The sequence below is a fragment of the Carcharhinus amblyrhynchos genome, chromosome 6 (assembly GCF_965287045.1).
Source record: "Carcharhinus amblyrhynchos chromosome 6, sCarAmb.v2.hapA, whole genome shotgun sequence".
Taxonomy (NCBI): Eukaryota; Metazoa; Chordata; class Chondrichthyes; order Carcharhiniformes; family Carcharhinidae; genus Carcharhinus; species Carcharhinus amblyrhynchos.
The window spans coordinates 47,753,731-47,772,488 of NC_137329.1; the positions used below are offsets into that span (position 1 = coordinate 47,753,731).

At 47.0% G+C, this 18,758-nt stretch overlaps 1 protein-coding gene across 1 annotated transcript in view; it reads right to left on the bottom strand.

The window, feature by feature from the left end:
* Positions 1 to 361: 361 nt before the first annotated feature.
* LOC145344060 (anoctamin-9-like) overlaps positions 362 to 18,758 on the bottom strand; it is a 188,680-nt gene continuing 170,283 nt past the window's right edge. The window contains exons 25-27 of the mRNA XM_080190832.1: positions 4,267 to 4,360; positions 3,635 to 3,747; positions 362 to 503 (exon numbers count right to left, since the gene is read on the bottom strand). Coding sequence (XP_080046958.1) covers positions 362 to 503; positions 3,635 to 3,747; positions 4,267 to 4,360 — 349 coding nt within the window. The remainder of the gene's footprint in view (positions 504 to 3,634; positions 3,748 to 4,266; positions 4,361 to 18,758) is intronic.

Below are 18,758 nucleotides of genomic sequence, written 5' to 3' on the forward strand. Positions count from 1 at the left end.
TCACTGCCTCCGCACTGGTATCATCAACCAAGTTCTCTGCCGGTATCCTAGGTCCCCCATGAGTCATCCCAGCATCCTGGGCTGTTCCTTGAAGACTTCAGGGATGAAGCTGTCATGTATATTTCCAGGGTATCAGGCACACACATACATGATGTTCATATGGTTGTCACACAGTAGCTGGACATTAATCAAGTGGAATCCCTTTTTGTTTATAAAGCACTGGGAGTTCTGCTCAGGGCAATCTGTGTGCAGTCAATGGTCCCCTGCACATTGGGCATCCCTACAATGGCAGAAGATCCTGCAGCCTGGCTTCCAGCTGGGCCTAGCCCAGGTCAAAAATAATGGATTGCTCAGCCCTAGTTTACAGGGGCTTCGTCACCTCCCTCACGCACTTGTGCACGGAGGACTGCAAGATTTCACAGACATTCCCACTGGCAGCCTGGAAGGATTGAGTGGCATAAAAGTTTACAGCTGCCGTGAGTTTTACGAGGAGTGGATGCTCCCTGTGCCATGAGGTGTCAAATTCTGCAGCAGATGGCACAAGTGCCGCACTGTCTCCTTTTGGAGCCGGAGCCTGCACCGTCACATGCTGTGGATGTGCCGGCGTTGGACTGGGGTAAACATAGTAAAAAGTCTGACAACACCAGGTTTAAGTCCAACCGATTTATTTGATAGTAAATTCACTAGCTTTCGGGTTAGCCCCTTCGTCAGGTGAATGGAGAGTTCTGGCCTCAGACAGAGCATATAAAGCACAGACAGTTTACAGATTACTGATTAGAATGCGAATCTTTACACCTAACCTGCTGTTCTCAAGTCTTAAAGTGGCTGACAATGTGAGTGGAAGGAGCACTGATCACAGGTTAAAGAGATGTGTATTGTCTCCAGACAGTACAGTGAGTGAGATTTTGCAAACCCAGACAAGTCACGGGGGTTACAGATAGTGCGACATGAACCCAAGATCCTTGTTGAGACCGTCTTCATGTGTGCGGAACTTGGCTATCAGTCTCTGCTCAGCGACTCTGCGCTGTCGTGTGTCGTGAAGGCCGCCTTGGAGAACGCTTACCCGAAGGTCAGAGGCTGAATGCCCGTGACCACTGAAGTGTTCGCCAACAGGAAGGGAACAGTCTTGCCTGGTGATTGTCGAGTGATGTTCATTCATCCGTTGTCATAGCGTCTGCATGGTTTCCCCAATGTACCATGCTTCGGGACATCCTTTCTTGCAACGTATCAGGTAGACAACGTTGGCCAAGTTGCAAGAGTATTTATCGTGTACCTGGTGGATGGTATTCTCACGTGTGATGATGTCATCCATGTCGATGATCCGGTATGTCTTGCAGAGGTTGCTGTGTCAGGGTTGTGTGGTATTGTGGTCACTGTTCTCCTGAAGGCTGGGTAGTTTGCCGCGAACAATGGTCTGTTTGAGGTTGAGTGGTTGTCTGAAAGCAAGAAGTGGGGGTGTGGGAATGGCCCTGGTGAGATGTTCATCTTCATCAATGATATGTTGAAGACTCCGGAGAAGATGTCGTAGCTTCTCCGCTCCGGGGATAGTCGCACTATCTGTAACCCCCGTGACTTGCCTGGGTTTGCAAAACCTCACTTACTGTACTGTCTGGAGACAATACACATCTCTTTAACCAGTGATCAGTGCTCCTTCCACTCACATTGTCAGCCACTTTAAGACTTGAGAACAGCAGGTTAGGTGTAAAGATTCGCATTCTAATCAGTAATCTGTAAACTGTCTGTGCTTTATATGCTCTGTCTGAGGCCAGAACTCTCCATTCACCTGACGAAGGGGCTAACCCGAAAGCTAGTGAATTTACTATCAAATAAATTGGTTGGACTTAAACCTGGTGTTGTCAGACTTTTTACCATCACATGCTGTCAGACAGCTGCTCAAATGAGATCCATGTGAGGAAGTGTCAGGGTCTCCAGACCCTCACTCTTCTGGCACACCTCCCGGGCCAGTTGGCTCCCTCTCCTCCTGCTTCAGCCTGTCATCTGGGCTGCCCTCGCCATGGTCACAATTCCTCCTGCTGCTCCTCAGCAGCACCAGCAGCCACAAGCATCACAGCAATATCTATTGGCACCATATAGTACATCATTCTCAAATCTGGAAAGGGGGGATGTGTGTTTGTTTTGGGTAGGGGGGAAGACATTCAGAGGGTCAATAGGGTCTCCATACAGCTACACCCTCATCCACCCACATTCTCCACAACACTCCTCATGCCCCACACCCACCTATTAGGACCCAAGATCAGCGCTAACAACTGAGGTCAGTGCTAAGACCTGATTTAGACACCAGCAGCACCTTGGTTCCACCCCCCCAAGACCCCAGCTTACATGCAGACCTCCCCAACCTGGAACGCTGGAATGCATCATGGCCACTTCTGTTTTCCACTCACATAGCCTCTCCTCCCCGCCCCCCCCCCCCCCACCCCACAGAAATCTTTACACATAACAACCTATTGCCTCACTCACCCACAACATATACCTGCAACATACTTTTATAGAGCAAGTGTTTTACTTGCCAGTTTTACAGCTGCCGGGAATGTGGTCGCTGAGGTAAGTGAGGTGGGATGATTGTGAGTGAACTGCGCTAATTATATTGAAATGCATGCAAAAGCATGCTAATTGACATTTTGTCCATTTTAGGCAAGTTTCAGATCATACCCTTTTTTGGTAAGATGGGAATGGGCATGAAAATAGGTGCCCTTCCTTTTCGTCCACTCCTGATTTTATGACCTCACCTCACTGAACAACGGATGTGATAAGGTCGTAAAATTGTCCCCTCAATTTCAGGGGATAGGCTATCAACCAATATTCATTATATACATATTGATTTCCATAACTAATTTGACTACATTTTCACCCACTTCTTGTCAGGCTTCTATTCCATTCTCTGTGTTTCTCTCTCCACTGACACGACCTTTAATACGATTGCTTCTGATATGTCTTCCTTTTATCTCAACCAAAAATTCCCTTCAACCTTAGTTGACAGGCCCCGAACCATGTTTATTCCATTTCCTGCAGTTCTGTTAACGCTTTTGGAACCACAAAACAATTTCTCCTTGTCTGACTTTCCACAGCTGGTGGTCCATATTCAATGGATCATTCTCCATTTCTGCTACCCAACACATCTTTCACTCCCTGGCACAAGTCCCAACACCATTCCAGATCCTTCCCAACAGATGCAACACCTGCACTTTTATTTCCCACCCCACCTTCCACCGCTGCTTCTTTATTTGTCCTATTACCATCTTTTTTTGCTTTGGACTGTCATTCCTTTTTTCATTTAATCAATCCTACATTTTACCCCATGACAGATCTTCCTTTTGTTCTTTCTTCCTCTTCCCCTGCCTCTTCACTTGTTTAATTTTCACCAGTTTTAATGAAAGATGATTGATCTAAATCAATCTGAATTAACTATTATTTTCTCGCCACACATATGGCCAATTTGTTGAGTATTTTTTGGTTTTATTTCATGTTTCCAGCATCTGCAGAATTTTGCTTTTGTAAATGTTTAATCATCTAACTGCTGTTTTAAGGGCTGGAATTTACACATCATGGGACTAAAAAAGTATTTTTAGAGCTCTGGATTTCATAGCATCTCAGTATCAACCTAACAAAAACTTACCTGAGCTCATCCCTTAATCGGTAGTATGTTTTCTTTAGATTTTCATTTCGGACTGACGTTGGCACAGTAGGGATGAACCAACTTGCAAGATACTTGACGCAAACAGCAACATTCTAAAACAGAAATGGAGACAGTTGTTTGATTTTATACCCTTACTTTGTTTGCAAACCAACTGCCCTACCATATTAGATTTACTTATATAATATCCAATAAAATACAAACCCTCACATTGATTGGGATAAACAGAGATAGTGAACGTTGTACAAAGCAGAAGATTAAGGAAACTATATAGAGATCTATAGCTCATTCTCCTTCTTTGTTGTGGTCAGCAGTACACATTGCATCTGTCTATATATTTCCATCAAAAATCTTTTGCAATCTGTTCCCAGGCCTGTTTCCTGTGCAGGGCAGGTTTGAAAACTAATATCTCTCCCTATAGCTTTACCGCTAGTGGGAAGGAGGGGAATATTGTTTTGCACACATGTTAGAAATAACTTCTGCCTCAATTTACAGGTCAGTAAACACAGTTACTTTGTCTTTAGGTTCCAGAGATGCTTAATTGGTGATGAATCTTAGGGCTCTGGTATTCAATACAGTGTAGCTGCACTGTTAAGAAGGGAGCTATTACTTACCTCAAATAAAACAAGGCAGGCCAAACGTGCAGCAAGAATGTGCCAGAATTGACCAGTATGCTTATGGCTGTGTTCACTTCTGTAGTCACGATATCTGGAATGAAACAAGTTACTTTTTTTATTCATGTATGGGACATGGGCGTCGTTGGTTGGCCAGCATTTATTGTCCACCCCTAGTTGTCCGAGGCCAGTTGAAAGTCAACCACATTGCTCTGGCTCTCGAGTTACGTGTAGGTCAGACCAGGTAAGGGCGGCACACTTCCTTTCCTAAAGGACATTAGTGAACCAGATGGATTTTTCTTGACAACCGACAATGGCTTCATGGTCATCAACAGATTCTTAATTCCAGATATTTTTTATTGAAGTCAAATTCTACCAACTGCCATGGCAGGATTTGAATCGTGTCCCCAGAAAATTCATTTCTGGATTAATAGTCTAGCAGTAGTACCACTAGGCCATTGCCTCCCCTCACAACTCAAAAGTTGTGAGCTTGATGCAGTCAGAAGTATGAAGCAAGCATTATATATATTCAGAAGAATATCTCTGGCCCAGCACTAGTAACAACAAACAAGAGTGACTAACAGCAAGATGCAGCACTTTGACCACAGTGTAAAATAATTACTGTTGTAACACTTTACAAAGTTTTGATTATCTAGATGACAAAACCTTTGAAGATCAATTTAGTGTTTTTAGAATTTATTTCCACAAATGTTTGAATCAATTTATGTTAAAAGTTGAAATAGCTGGATTTCCACTTAAATATCAGTGCTGGAACTTTACAGCCTCACCTGCCCCGATTCCGGGGCAGGCAAGACTCACAGAACGGAATTCTCTGTTAGTCTTGTGTAGGATTTTATGAGCTTCACCCGAGCAAGCTGCTCGTAAAATAGCACCCCAGGTGTACGATCTTCCAACCCTGCAGCATTGGTTAATTAGCATAGCAAGGTCGGAAAATAGGGCGAGAGCCATAAAATCAGATTCATACTCAGCATCAAGCGGTTTGATATCTTTCCAGCCAACTTTTCCTGGCACCAACAGTCTCATATCCAAAATGAGCACAAATTGTATTAGCATGCCTTTGAATGGACTTCAATGTCATTAGCTAGATTGACATGGCTGTTTCCTCCCCTCCCATACCTTTTCCAACTTTCCAGTGTGACAGATTCACATGAATCGCAGATGGTCTATAAAAGTCTTGGCCAGGTGCAGCAGTAGCGTGGAGAGCGAAGAGGTGAGTACCACTGAGCACCAACCCCCCTGAATGCAGGGTGCTTCATAGCTGCTACCATGTTGTGAGGCGGTGGTGGGAGGACGTGCTGGGATTTGAGAGGGGCTCATGCCGTCTGGGTATCCTCAGGTCAGGGGAATGTTGTTTGCTTGGGCTCATGTTGCGTGAATTCCCCCTGGCTGCAGACTGACCCATGAGGGGTTTCACTTGAGGTTAACTACCAACCCCATGAATATTGCTCTGGTTACCCTGCCATCTGTCCACTTGGCATGCTTTGTAATTTACTGCAGACATTTCATCCCAGGTCCCACTAACAGTAGCAAACAACAAGTGTGGCAGCTGCAGAGCTCCCAAAAAAGGAAGCTCTGCAGGGGCTAACATGGCTTCTCACACTGCATGAACTCTGCAGTGTTGGCTTCAATCACAACCCATCCTATGATAGTCATGAGGGTGCCTCTCCACCATGTGGCTGAACTGCCAGCCATTCCTGGAAGCCAATGCACCACACATCCAAGTGGGTGCACCCATGTCTATGCTTCAAGTGGGGATCCTGCACTGCCATCTATATGGTCTCCATGCCCACCGTGGTGAGGTTGTGTTAATTGGTATCGGGGATGATGTCAGGTTGTCAGCTTCCAGATTCAATGCGAACATTAGTTGATGGGAGAGAGTGAGGCCCCAGGATGGATAATTGTACTACCTGTATCTCTCTCTCTCTGTTATCTTCCAACAACCATCACTCCCCTGCACCCCCCATCCCCCCAAACCATAATATGGATTTCGGATTGGCAGCAATTGAGATGGCAATCATTGTAGTGGCTGTGAGGAGGAGTGAGACATCCAGCAAACCAATCCAGGAGGCTGCAGCAGAAGGACAGGCGGCCATTGATCAGGGTCAGGACGGGGCTGCACATCCTCTCATGGGGGAGAGTGCAGGGGATGGAGGAGGCAGAGATCCAGGATTTACAGGACCTGCAGCTGCTTCGATGAGCTGATGGAAGCTGTGTGCCATCGCAAGCTCCATCTAAGTAAGGAGACAGGGTGGCATCTATGTCTGGCCCTCGCAATCTGGCACCTTGAGGGACAGAAAAACACCCCCTCTTGGTGGCAGTGAAGGTGGCAACATCACTAAACTTCTATACCATTGCATCCTTCCAGGCATCCAGTGGGGACATCTGCAGCATCTCACAGCCCTCAATGCACAAGCGTGTCTGCAAGGTCACAGATGCCCTGTTTGCCCAGCCTGGCAATTACATCCACTTCAACATGGGCCAAGCCCAACAGGAAGCTGTGCTGCAGGCTTTGCTGCCTTTGCTGGCATGTGCAGGGGGCTGCAAGTGGCACACACGTTGTTCTACAGTCTCTGCACGGCCAGGGAGTGCGCTTCATCAACAGAAAGGGGTTCCATTCTCTGAACATGCAGTCTGCGACCACAGGATGAACATCATACACATGTGTGCTTGTCACCTGGGAAGCGTACACGAAAACTACATCCTCCACTTTGAGTACCAGCCCAGGCTGCCGGGATGGCTCATGGGAGTACAAGGTCTATATGCTAAGAGTTGGTTGAAGTTACCCGTCTGAGGCTACAGACCAATGCACAGACCCATTATGAGGCCCATGCTGCCACCCAGTCCATTATTGAGTGGTGTGTCAGGCTTCTGAAAACATAGGTCTACTGACAGGGCCCTCCATACAGCCACCTGAGGATCTCCCAAATCTTTGTTGTTTGCTGTGCGCTCCACAACCTGGCGCATCAGTGGTGAGACACCCTGGAGGAGAAGCGGGAGCAGGCCCAGGAAGATGTGGAGTCAGAGGCTGAGGAGGAACTGGTGGATGGAGGATCTGACGGGGGTCTGGCAGGGCAGGGCAGGGAGGGAGGCCCTCATCACAGCAACGTTCACCCAATTACTGGCGTGCAGCTTGACAATTGTGACCCCCACCCACCCACCACCTTCCGGGAGCCATAATCCCCCACCATTCCCTCTCCTTCGACACTTGTCCACACTATTCCCCCACATTGGTCTGATTGACATTACACCAGGGTGATGGGCCTAGTTTGGCTGTGTTAGCAAGCTATTGTTCCAGGAAGGAGAATGATGATGATTCGCTGTGTGGCAAACTGTGACACAGCCCTGGTGTGACACAAGTCTGACCCCTGCCTTTCTCTGACTGTACACAGGCATCTGGGCCCACGTCTGAGTGAGGATACAGTGCAATGTCTTGGGAGTTGGGGTGGGGAAAGGGAAGGCCTGGCAGGGGGAGGGGTCAATCCAGGGTCCAGTGGGTGTTGGGGATGCCAGGGCAGGTTGTCTGTCACTATGGGTCGACAGAGTCCCATCTGCTGGGACTGCTTGGGATGAGCGCTTGGAGTTCCACAGCAGGCAGGCATTTGGCACAGGTGTTGGGAATAGGGGAGTGCATGCTTGGTGGGTTAAAGGGCACCCCTCATGCAGTATGACACTCTGTGCCTCTATGGGTGTGGTCAGGTTACGGTCATTGTTGTGAATGGAGAATCACATATAGATTAGTCAAAGCTGTGGGGTGCAATGACATTTACTGGTGAAACTTACAGCTCAATGCCGTTAAGTGATGATATGAGTGCAACAAACCAGATGTGCATGATTCTAAACAGTGCCTATTATCCTAAAACTAACAAGTACAGTCCTTCACCTGTGCCCTCTTGATGACTCTACAATTTCTTAATCTTACAAGGCTTACTGCTATGTCTAGGTGTCCCTCCACATCAGAGGTGGAGGTGCTCAGCCGTGTTCCTTGCCCGGTGGCTTGTGATGCCCTTGGCGGGCGTCCCCTGAGGAGACCTGTTCATTCCAATGCCTGTGAGAAGCTTCAGTATCAGGAAGAAGGGATTCAGAAGGTCTGGGGATGTACGGGAAGGCCCTGGCATGGACTCCAGCCCTTCCTCTTCCCTCAGGGTGCTCACTGGCCCTAGGGACACTCCATCGTATGGTGGGGCAGCTGGAGTTAGCTCCAGAAGCTCTGCCAGTCCTGGAGGCCCAACTCTTTATGCCCCCTGATATGCCGGCCTTCTGCAATGACCCTTGAGACAGGACCAAGCTTTGGAACCACAGATGGGACGCTGTGACCAGGCCAAGCTCTGGAGCCGCTCAGCCTTAGCCCTTTGAGATTGAGCCAAGATCTCAAGGCCTGCAGTTATGGCCTGCTGTGTCTCCAGAATACCAGCAACACCTTTGGCCATAGCGCGCTGTGTCTCCGCCATGGTTTGCTGTGTGTTCAGGATGCCCTGGACCCTATCACCCATGGGGGCCACTTCCTGCACCAGGTTTTCCACTGTGGACGCCACCCTTGCAGTTTCGGCCTGGGTACCACACAGTGCCAGCGTCACCTCCTTTGAAAGAAGTCAGTTGGATTCCTCCAAACAGCCTCGCAGTTGCTGCAGTATTGCTAACAGCCCCTCCTGCTCTGCTGATGCTTCTCAAGCAGCTTCGGAATGATCGATCCCAGCACCCTGGTACCTGGCTTGGGACCAACCGATTCCTTGCCTGTGGCAGATCTCTGGCTGAGCCCTCAGACATTCCCACCTCCACCCAATGTGATCTACAGCTGTGTCGTGGACACCAATAAGTGATCCAGAAGCCTCACCACTAACCTGTTCCACCATGGTAATAGTATCTGCACTAGTGGATTGTGCGGCAGATGCCTGTGTCGAATGAATTGTGCTGGCCTTGGAGGAGCCTTCATCCAAGGTTTCCTCTGAACTGTTGTGGGGCGAGTCAGCAGGAGCAGCAGGGGGGGTTGGCGACACCAGGCAGGGCGGGTGCATCGGGGTCATTTCGCACAACCAAGGACACAAGATTCAGTACAAGGGAGGGAAATGTATCTGGACAGCATGCCACTTATTTGAGATAGGTCATATGAATGAAGGTTTTGAAGGTGCTTATTTCCTGGTCGCACTCCAATCTGGTTGTTGTTCACTGTTTTTTCCTTGCCCTACTCTACCAGCTCTACTGTGCACTCCTCAAAGGCAATGAAGGGATGCAACTCTGGGATCTCATCTCCAGTTTTCTCTCACTCCCAGTGATTATATGCTCTCTTATCCTGTGGGACCAGTAAGAGGGATTCAAAACTGGATAGCTGGAAGGCCACAGGCTGCTGGGGTGGCATCGGTAGGGTGAGGTTTGTCGGGATTCTGCCTAGTCAGGCAAAGTTTGTGACAGGAGTTGCCAGAGGGGTTGGATGGAAGCTGCTAGGGGTTCGGGTGCCGGAAGGCTGCAGGGTGTTAGGAGGTGGATCAACATTGCAGGTTAAGACAGGATCAACACTCAGCCTTCTTGCCCGAAGAAGATCATTCATCATCTTCCAGCACTGGCCACTGGTCCTCTGTGTCAGTGCATGGGCACTGACAGCAGCTGCCACTGCCACCCAGGTCACACTGTCGGCTGGACCCCAGGATCATTGCCCATCTGGAGGGAAGAATGTTGCCTGCCTCTCCTCCACAACGTCTAGCAAATGGCCCAGCTTTACCTCAGTGAATTGTGGGGCACTTCTTTTGGATGTTATCTTTCTGGAGTAACTGCCTATGTGTTCATCGTTACTGCTTATATGAAGCTCTCCCTTGTTAATGCCGTACAGCTGCAGTCACGTGCCCAGAGGGTCCATTCTGGTGAGAATCACCAGGTAGCTCTTTCACTCCATTATGTGTTGAAAAATTGCAGTCCGTGGCTCGCTAAATAAAATGTTGCAAATAACTCCCATTTCCTTGCTCATTTGTTTGGAAAGATTGTGCCCCAGAATTGTGAAAAATTGGATTTTTATCCAAGAACTATCAATGCCATTTATTACCCTCCCATCTGAAAAGAATTAACAGACCATGTCTATATTAGCACAATGGAGGCACCTGCCCCATCATTTTTTTTATTGCTTCCCCACACCAATTTGACAATCTAAGGAAGTACATTTACGCTCTATTTTTTGAACCTCAACTTTTATGCATCTGCAACATTCAAAAATATGCAAATAAAATTTCCCAGTAAGGCAGAAACCCTGGTGCATCTTCAACCAATGAGTGTTCTGCCCTCTCCAAAGGTCTACCTCCAGCTGATTAAATAATGAAATCAAAAATCATGGTCAGCTCCTGATTAAATTTCTACCATTGTTGTAGAGCTTGCCATTTCGAGCACGAGGCTGATCGTGCCTGCGCAAGGATATTTTGGCCCTGGAGGGAGTGCAGAGGAGGTTTACTAAGCTGATACCGGAGTTGAGGGGATTGAGCTATGAGGAGAGGCTGAATAAACTAGGCTTGTACTCGTTAGAGTTTAGAAGAATGAGGGGAGATCTCATTGAGACGTATAAGATGATGAATGGGATGGATAGGATAGAGGTGGAGAGACTCTTCCCGCTCAAAAAAGACAGTAGGACTAGGGGGCACAGCCTCAAGATAAAGGGGAGGCGGTTTAGAACGGAGTTGAGGAGGAACTTCTTCACTCAAAGGGTGGTGAATCTCTGGAATTCTCTGCCCGTTGAAGTGGTGGAGGCTGCCTCGCTAAATATTTTTAAGAAGCGGGTTGATGGGTTCTTGATAAGAGAGGGGATTAAGGGTTATGGGGAGAGGGCGGGAAAGTGGAACTGAGCCACAACAGATCAGCCATGATCTTATTGAATGGCGGGGCAGGCTCGAAGGGCTAGATGGCCTACTCCTGCTCCTATTTCTTATGTTCTTATGTTCTTATGTCTGGTGCTGATAAGATTGAGAGAGGTGAGAAATTAGGTGTGAACCTGATTTTTCAGCTACCTCGTGATCTTAACAGCTCGCCCCGCCCACTTGGCAGCAGGGTGCAACTGTAAGATCGGCCCCTCTGACTATCCATTCTATCCACGCCTCTCATAATTTTGTAAACTTCTATCAGGTCGTCCCTCAGCCTCCGACATTCAAGTGAAAATAAATCAAGTTTGTTCAATCTCTCCTCATAGCTAATACCCTCCAAAATAGGCAACCTTCTAGTAAACCTTTTCTGTACCCTCTCCAAAGCCTCCATATCCTTCTGGTAGTGTGGCGACCAAAACTGTATGCAGTATTCCAAATGTGACCTAATTAAATGCCTACGCAGCTGTGACATGACTTGACAATTTTTATACTCTATGTCCCAACTGATGAGGGCAAGCATGCCATATGTCTTCTTGATCACATTATCCATTTGTGTTCTACTTTCAGGTAACAGTGGACCTGTACGCCTAGATCTCTCTGTAAATGCTTCTAAGGTTTCTTCCATTCACTGTATATTTTCCATGCCTGGTGCAGATCATGCCAATCCCAAAAAAATAGATTGCGGATCTAAAAATCTGTTTTTCATAAGATCACGTCCCTAGTTCTTTTTGGGAAAATCGTGGCTATGATGTAATTTGGATATATTTGAATCAAAAATCATTGCAGATGTTTTGTTGTTATTTTAATGCCTGATTCAATTTCACACATGTGGAGATTAATATTGTCTTTGATCCACAGCACTGTCTTTATTGTAATGTTTCTCACTGTGGAAATATTTGACCATGAAGGTGACAACGTGCTTTTGTCCGTGGCGCTAATTAAATGCAGGAAACTTCCTGGTGTTAGTGTTTACGGTCTGATTTATTTGAATGTGAAATATGCGTATGTGCATTACTTTCACTAAGCAGTGCCAATTAGAATCATACTTATCTTTATATATAGTGAAAAACCAGAAGAGGATAGGACAGCAGTGTTGGAAGAAGAAGAAAGATTTTCTTTGCTAGCCATGATAAGTGACGCACTTCGAATCTCTTTGGCCCTTTCTGCATATCCCGCCCACCTCCAACTCCATCTCTCACCCAACCATTTCAACAGTTGCCAACCCTCCACCAACTTACCTCAATCACTATGCTTCTTACACTGCAGCTCCCACTCAAGTCTCACGTCTTCCACAGCTCATCACCATCTTCAAATGGTGCTTCAATTATCATCTTGATGCATTAATGCCATCTCCATTCACTTGCAGGCAAATCAGAAAAGCAGCCTGGATCATCTCACACTCCCTGGATGCACCTGACATGGGTAAATTTGAAGGAAACTTTTGAGACTCAACTGTGGAAGAGGCATCACTGTTGTCACCTGCATGTGCACCAGCAAAAATATTCACAGCTTGGTGGGTTCACTAAATAGGTAGGCTTCTGGGTCACTTACAGGTGAGCACTTTGGAGCTGAAGATTCACATCAGGATGAGGAAGGAACATCCCACGGAATGGCACTCGGAGGGAAGTTGGAGTTTCAGACTGTGCTGGGCCCCTAACCGAGTGCCCTCAGTCCAGTTGTTCCAGAGCTGATGGAACTGCAAAGATAGAGTCATGCAAATCAGGATGAGATGACAGCAGCCCTCCTCAGCCTGCAAGGTTGACTGAAGGGGTCACATTGCTTTCTGTCCTAGGAGATGGTGCCATCACTTCAGCTTGACAAGGCCAACACTGTCTGTAGTATACTCCTCGCCACAGGGACATGCACTCCATGGCAGGGGATGTGGCACCATTATTCAGCTCATGATCTCTATGTCTGATGGCATGCAGACACCGGTGGGAATCCATGAGTGTTTGCACCCGAGGATGGCAGAGATTCTGAACTTCACTCCAACAGCTCCTCTATCCCATGGAGGACCACTGAAGTCATTGGTCACCCGAAAGGATGAGGATTGTTTGGGGCACACTCCGGGGCTTTCCACCCAAGAAACCCTGGGGATCTTCAGCCCATCTGATTCCCCCCGTCCCTGTGGGCAATACACCTCCAGTCCCACAGACCAAGGAAGGCAGTACTGCAATACCCATGCTGCCCAAAAGCAAGTCAAGACTCATAAGGCCTAGGCCCACCAGGGGAAACTTGCCTAGGCCATCTCAGGCAACAGGACGTTGAAGTCAGCAGGCCTCCCCAACCTCAGCTGTGGACCCTGGGAAGCATCTAGATGTAGTATGAGGGTAAGGAAGGATAGGAAGTTAGAGGCACCTAATTGGCATGGTAAAATTAGGCAGAAGTGTAGAAAGGTCATCATTGTATATTGTTCTAGAATAAATAATTACTTTGTTCACCCATAGAACCTCCACTGTATCATTTGGGGAGAGGGGGATTCTCCCACGTTTTAGCACAGCGGGCCAGGAGAATCACATGAGGGAGTGATTCGCAGGGGTCCTGCAAGTGTTTCCCGCCCCTTTAGCATCTCCCAGTGCCAGTTTTCCACCACAGTCTGCTCCGTGCTGGAAGTCAGCAGGGCGTTGGGGTTAGCATTTCAATGATATTTTAAATATTGTTCAAATGCTATTAGTGGGCCTGGGACTGAATTCTCCAGAATGAGGGCTGGGAATGATTCGGGTGGGGGGGGTGCACGATTGGGCCAAGGGGGAGGGGGTGGGGGGCAGAGCACTGTGGGAGTTCTGGAAAATGGGAGACTGATAGTTCAGGACCACTGTGCATGCACTGAGACCCACTGGTTTCAGCCTGCACAGCTGGGATAGGTCCTGCTCCCTGGTGGCCTCCGCAATACACAAGAGTATGGGAGATTCACGTGTGAATTCCCACTGAAAAAACAGCACGAATTACTCCAGTTTTCTGATGAATTTAACACTTAGAATTTTCTTGGGAGAATTCCGTCCTTGGTGCTGAAAACTATGTAAACCCCTGCGCACATCCAGCACTTCATCCCTGATGAGTGTGAGAATGGCTATGCTACGTCTCTCTCGCACTGAAGAAACTATAGGCATCCTGCAGCAGGCAAACCACTACCCATCCCTGCCCTGAGCCCCAGAAACCCTTCCCATATCCCCATTCATCGAAGAGATATCCCTTAACGCCACTCCCACCCCTCCACCCTACTTGTCATCAAGGTTAGAGAATTTCAATAGTGCAACATTGCACCTGTGTGCAAGAGGCTGTTGAAATGGTGAGAGCCTGCCCACATCAGGTGAAAGATGAAACTGAAAAATTAAGCTGAGCCCTTTACCCCAAAGAGGCCTGCCGTACCCAATGCTCATCTTAAACAGTTTATGAATGTGACCATTAACGGGCAGGGAACATTCAGGTCCTTGTCAAGCAGGATTTGATTTAATTTATTATTGTTACAGTGATACAGTGAAATGTATTGTTTCTTGCATGCTATATGGACAAAACATACTGTTCACAGAATACATAAGGGAGAAGGAAAGGAGAGGGTGCAGAATGTGCTGTTACTGTCATAGTTAGGGTATCGGGAAAGATCAACTTAACATATGGTAGGTCCATTCAAAAGTCAGATGGCAGCAGGGAAGAAGCTATTTTTAAGTTGGTTGGTACACGATTTCAGATTTTTGTATCGTTTTCCTCACGGAAGAAGGTGGAAGAGGGAATGTCCGGGGTTCGTGACTATGCTGGCTGAGGCAGTGAGATGTGTAGATTGAGTCAATGGACAGGTGGCCGCTTTGTGTGATGGACTGGGCTATGTTCACAACCCTAATAAAGAGTCAAACTTTGCTAAGGATGAGATAAGCACTGCTCTGTCGTCATAGCAAGTCATCACCATTCTGCCACAAAATCTGGTCCATGGCTTCATGCCCCTGCCCATGAAGATGAGAAATGTTATGGTTTGCTGATGTTGGCATCACATTCTTTGTTTGACCTAAACAAGATCTTATAAGGGCCTTCTTTGCCCGGCAGCCCATTCTGGTGCCGTCCATATCTCTGCATTCCTCTTTATGCCCAACTCCCTCCCCAACATCCTCCTCACCCAAGGAGATGTGGTGCTTGCCCATTTCCTCCTCTTTCAGGTGGTCTCCCCTCTGCAGCACAAAGTTGTGGAGCACAAAACACACCAAAATGATGTGGCTGACCTTCTGGGGACCATATTGTAGGGTACCCACTGACCAGTCCAGGCACTGGAACCAAAATTTCAGCAGTCCAATGTCCTGCTCCACTAGCACATGCTCTGAAATGTGAGCCTCATTGTATCAAGTCTCCACCAGTACCTTAGCCTTTACACTGGTATCATCAGCCACCTTCTGAGTGGGTATCCCTTGTCCCCAAGCAGCCATCCCTCAGCCACTACTCTCCCTTAAAAAAGGCTGTGACTTCAAGGGCCACAGGCATTCGTTATCCTCCAATTCCATGAGGTGCCAGTTTGTGCAGAATGTGGCAGACGCGGTTCCCCCAGGATAGATGCAGTCTTCTCTGGCAGTGAGACTCAGATGTCTGAAGATATGAGAACTGACAATGGAAGATTTTGGACTGGTCCTGTCTCCAAGGTTGATCCTGTGCTCCTGTTCCGTGGACAGTTGGAGGCCTCTGGTCCTGGGCACTTGTGGCATCATGTCATTGTCCCTTCTGCTTGTCAGTTGCAATGATTAAAAATGCCAACTTCACAGGCTGCATGAGAACACCACAGTGAACCATGAGGAGTCCTACCAGAACCCTGACCCTCATCCCTTCATGCCTCTGTGACTTTTATCCAACTGCTTCCCATTCACTGAGTGAATATCTGCTCTCCCTCCCAAAATCTCCTCTGACACAACAGCCACACCCCCACATAATTTCCCTTGTACAGCAACAGGGTCAATAGCAACAAGCCGTCATTGCTTCATGGCATAGAGTCATAGAGGTTTACAGCATGGAAACAGGCTCTTCGGCCCAATTTATCTATGCTGTCATTTTTTTTAAAACCCCTAAGCTAATCCCAATTGTCTGCATTTGGCCCATATCCCTCTATACCCATCGTACCCATATAACTATCTAAATGCTTTTTAAAAGATAAAATTGTATCCGTCTCTACCACTACCTCTGGCAGCTTGTTCCAAACACTCACCACCCTCTGTGTGAAAAAATTGCCCCTCTGGACACTTTTGTGTCTTTCCCCTCTCACCTTAAACCTATGCCCTCTAGTTTTAGACTCCCCTAACTTTGGGAAAAGATATTGACTATCCACCTTGTCTATGCCCCTCATTATTTTATATACCTCTATAAGGTCGCCCCTTAGCCTCCTACGCTCCAAAGAAAAAAGTCCCAGGCTACTTAGCCTCTCCTTAAAACTCAATCCATCAATTTTGGTATCACACTGCCAAAATAGCAAAATGTGATCTTGCCAGCAAGAATCACATATTTCAAAACTCTCTGGATTTTGAGTGCACCATTATTCCTGCACGTGGAGCGTTTTGACCTAAGATTCTACCCACAGAGTCCGCCCCACAGCTAAGGCACACTTGCATGCTTTCACAAGACACAGATGAACAAAACCACAGCCTTAACTGATCAATAAAGGATGGACAGCCATGCAAGCACTCTAGAGCTTAGCAACCACACAGGCATAATCAATATCTAGCAATCTCAGCAGTGTTTTAATTGTAACTGCATGAGATATTTTGCAAAGCTACACAAAACTATAACAACCAGATGCACAGATGATCTGAAGGTGATCCAGGAGTTCAATGTACTATATCAAGAGGAAACACAACCAAAACATCAAAAGGAAAAATGAGGTCAAAGATTTGGAGCTTTCATTCTGAAATGCAGACGTTTCAGTAAATGGTTGCCTTTCGAACTTCAGACGTGGGAGCCAATCTAACTGCCCTCTCAGACAAGGAACCGTGTCTGATGACCAAAGGCTGATGACACCCACAAATTATCTGTATGGTGCAGGTGACATCAAACTTGTAGTGAAAGGTCCTAGACCCAACCAACTTCAGATGCTTCGTCAAGGACCTACCTTCCACCATAAAGTAGGAAATGGGGATGTTCGCTGATGAATGCACAATATTTAGAACCATTCCTGTCTCCTCAGATACTGAAGTAGATCATGCCGAAATGCAGCATGACCTGAACAATATTTAGGTTTGGGCTGACAAGTGGCAAGTAACATTTATGCCACACAAGTGTTAGGTAATGACCACCTCCAACAAGAGAAAATCTAACCATCTTTCCTTGACATGTCCAAAAGACATGCTGGTTAGGTGCACTGGCCATGTTAAATCCTCCCTTAGTGTACACGAACAGGCGCTGGAGTGTGGCGACTAGGAGATTTTCACAGTAGCTTCACTGCAGTGTTAATGTAAGCCTACTTGTGACACTAATAAATAAACTTTAAACTTTACAATGGCATTGTCATCACTTCATCCTGGGGGTTACCACTGAACAGAAACTGAACTAAACTAATTAAATAATACTGTGGCTACAAGCGCAAGTCAGAGACTAGCAATCCAATGGCAAGTAACTCACCTCCTGACTCCCAAAAGTCTGTTCACCATCTACAAGGCACAAGTCAGGACTGTGAAGCCAGTTGCCAGGATGAATATAGACCCAACAACATGCAAGAAACTCAACAGCACCTAGGACAAGCAGCCCACTTGATTACTGCTCCCTCTACCGCCAACAAACAGTGGCAGCAATGTGTACTATCTACAAGCACCTTCTGAACACATGACCGCTACTTTCTAGAAGGACAAGGGTAATTAACACATGGGAATACCACCGGCTTGAAGTTCTCCTCCAAGTCACTCACCATCCTGACATGGAAATATATCACCATTCCTTCACTGTTGATGAGCAAAAGTCTTGGAACTTCCTTGCTAACAGCTCTGTGAGGGTGCCTATTCCTCAGGGATTGTAGTGGTTCAAAAAGGAAGCTCATCACCACCTTCTCAAAGGCAATTAGGAATGGACAATAAATGCTGGCCTAGCCTGTGATGTTAACATTCCATTGGAGGAGACATTTCTTCATCCAAAAAGTGGGGAACCTGTGGAATTCATTACCACAGGAAGTAGTGATGCAACACATTGAATGTATTCAAGAGGTGACTAGATATAGCACTTGGGGCGAATGGGATCAAAGATTATAGGGAGAAAATGGATTAGGCTGTTGAGTTGGACGATCAGCCATGATCGTGATAATGGTGGAGCAAGCTCCAGCTCCCGTCTCCTATGTTTCTATATATTAATAAAAAGGTACTCCATAGGCAACACTCTGGTAAAAAGACAAAAGAACATGAGATCCTGTTCATCATTCACAATCAAGAGTATTTTCCTTTATGTCAAAAAGTCTGGGTCAACCTTAACCTCATAGAAAATTAACAAGGTCAACCAGCAATGGCCTAGTTTGAAATTTCAAAGACAGTTCCTGAATGTCCTTACTGGATTGGGGTGACTAAGGACCATATGTAGAATTACATTGAGGAAGGATGCTAAGTCCGTGCGTCTCTTCCTGCCATGGAAAATAACCCATCCACTCATGAAGCAGGTACAGCAACAGCTGAACAAGGTGACAAAACTGAG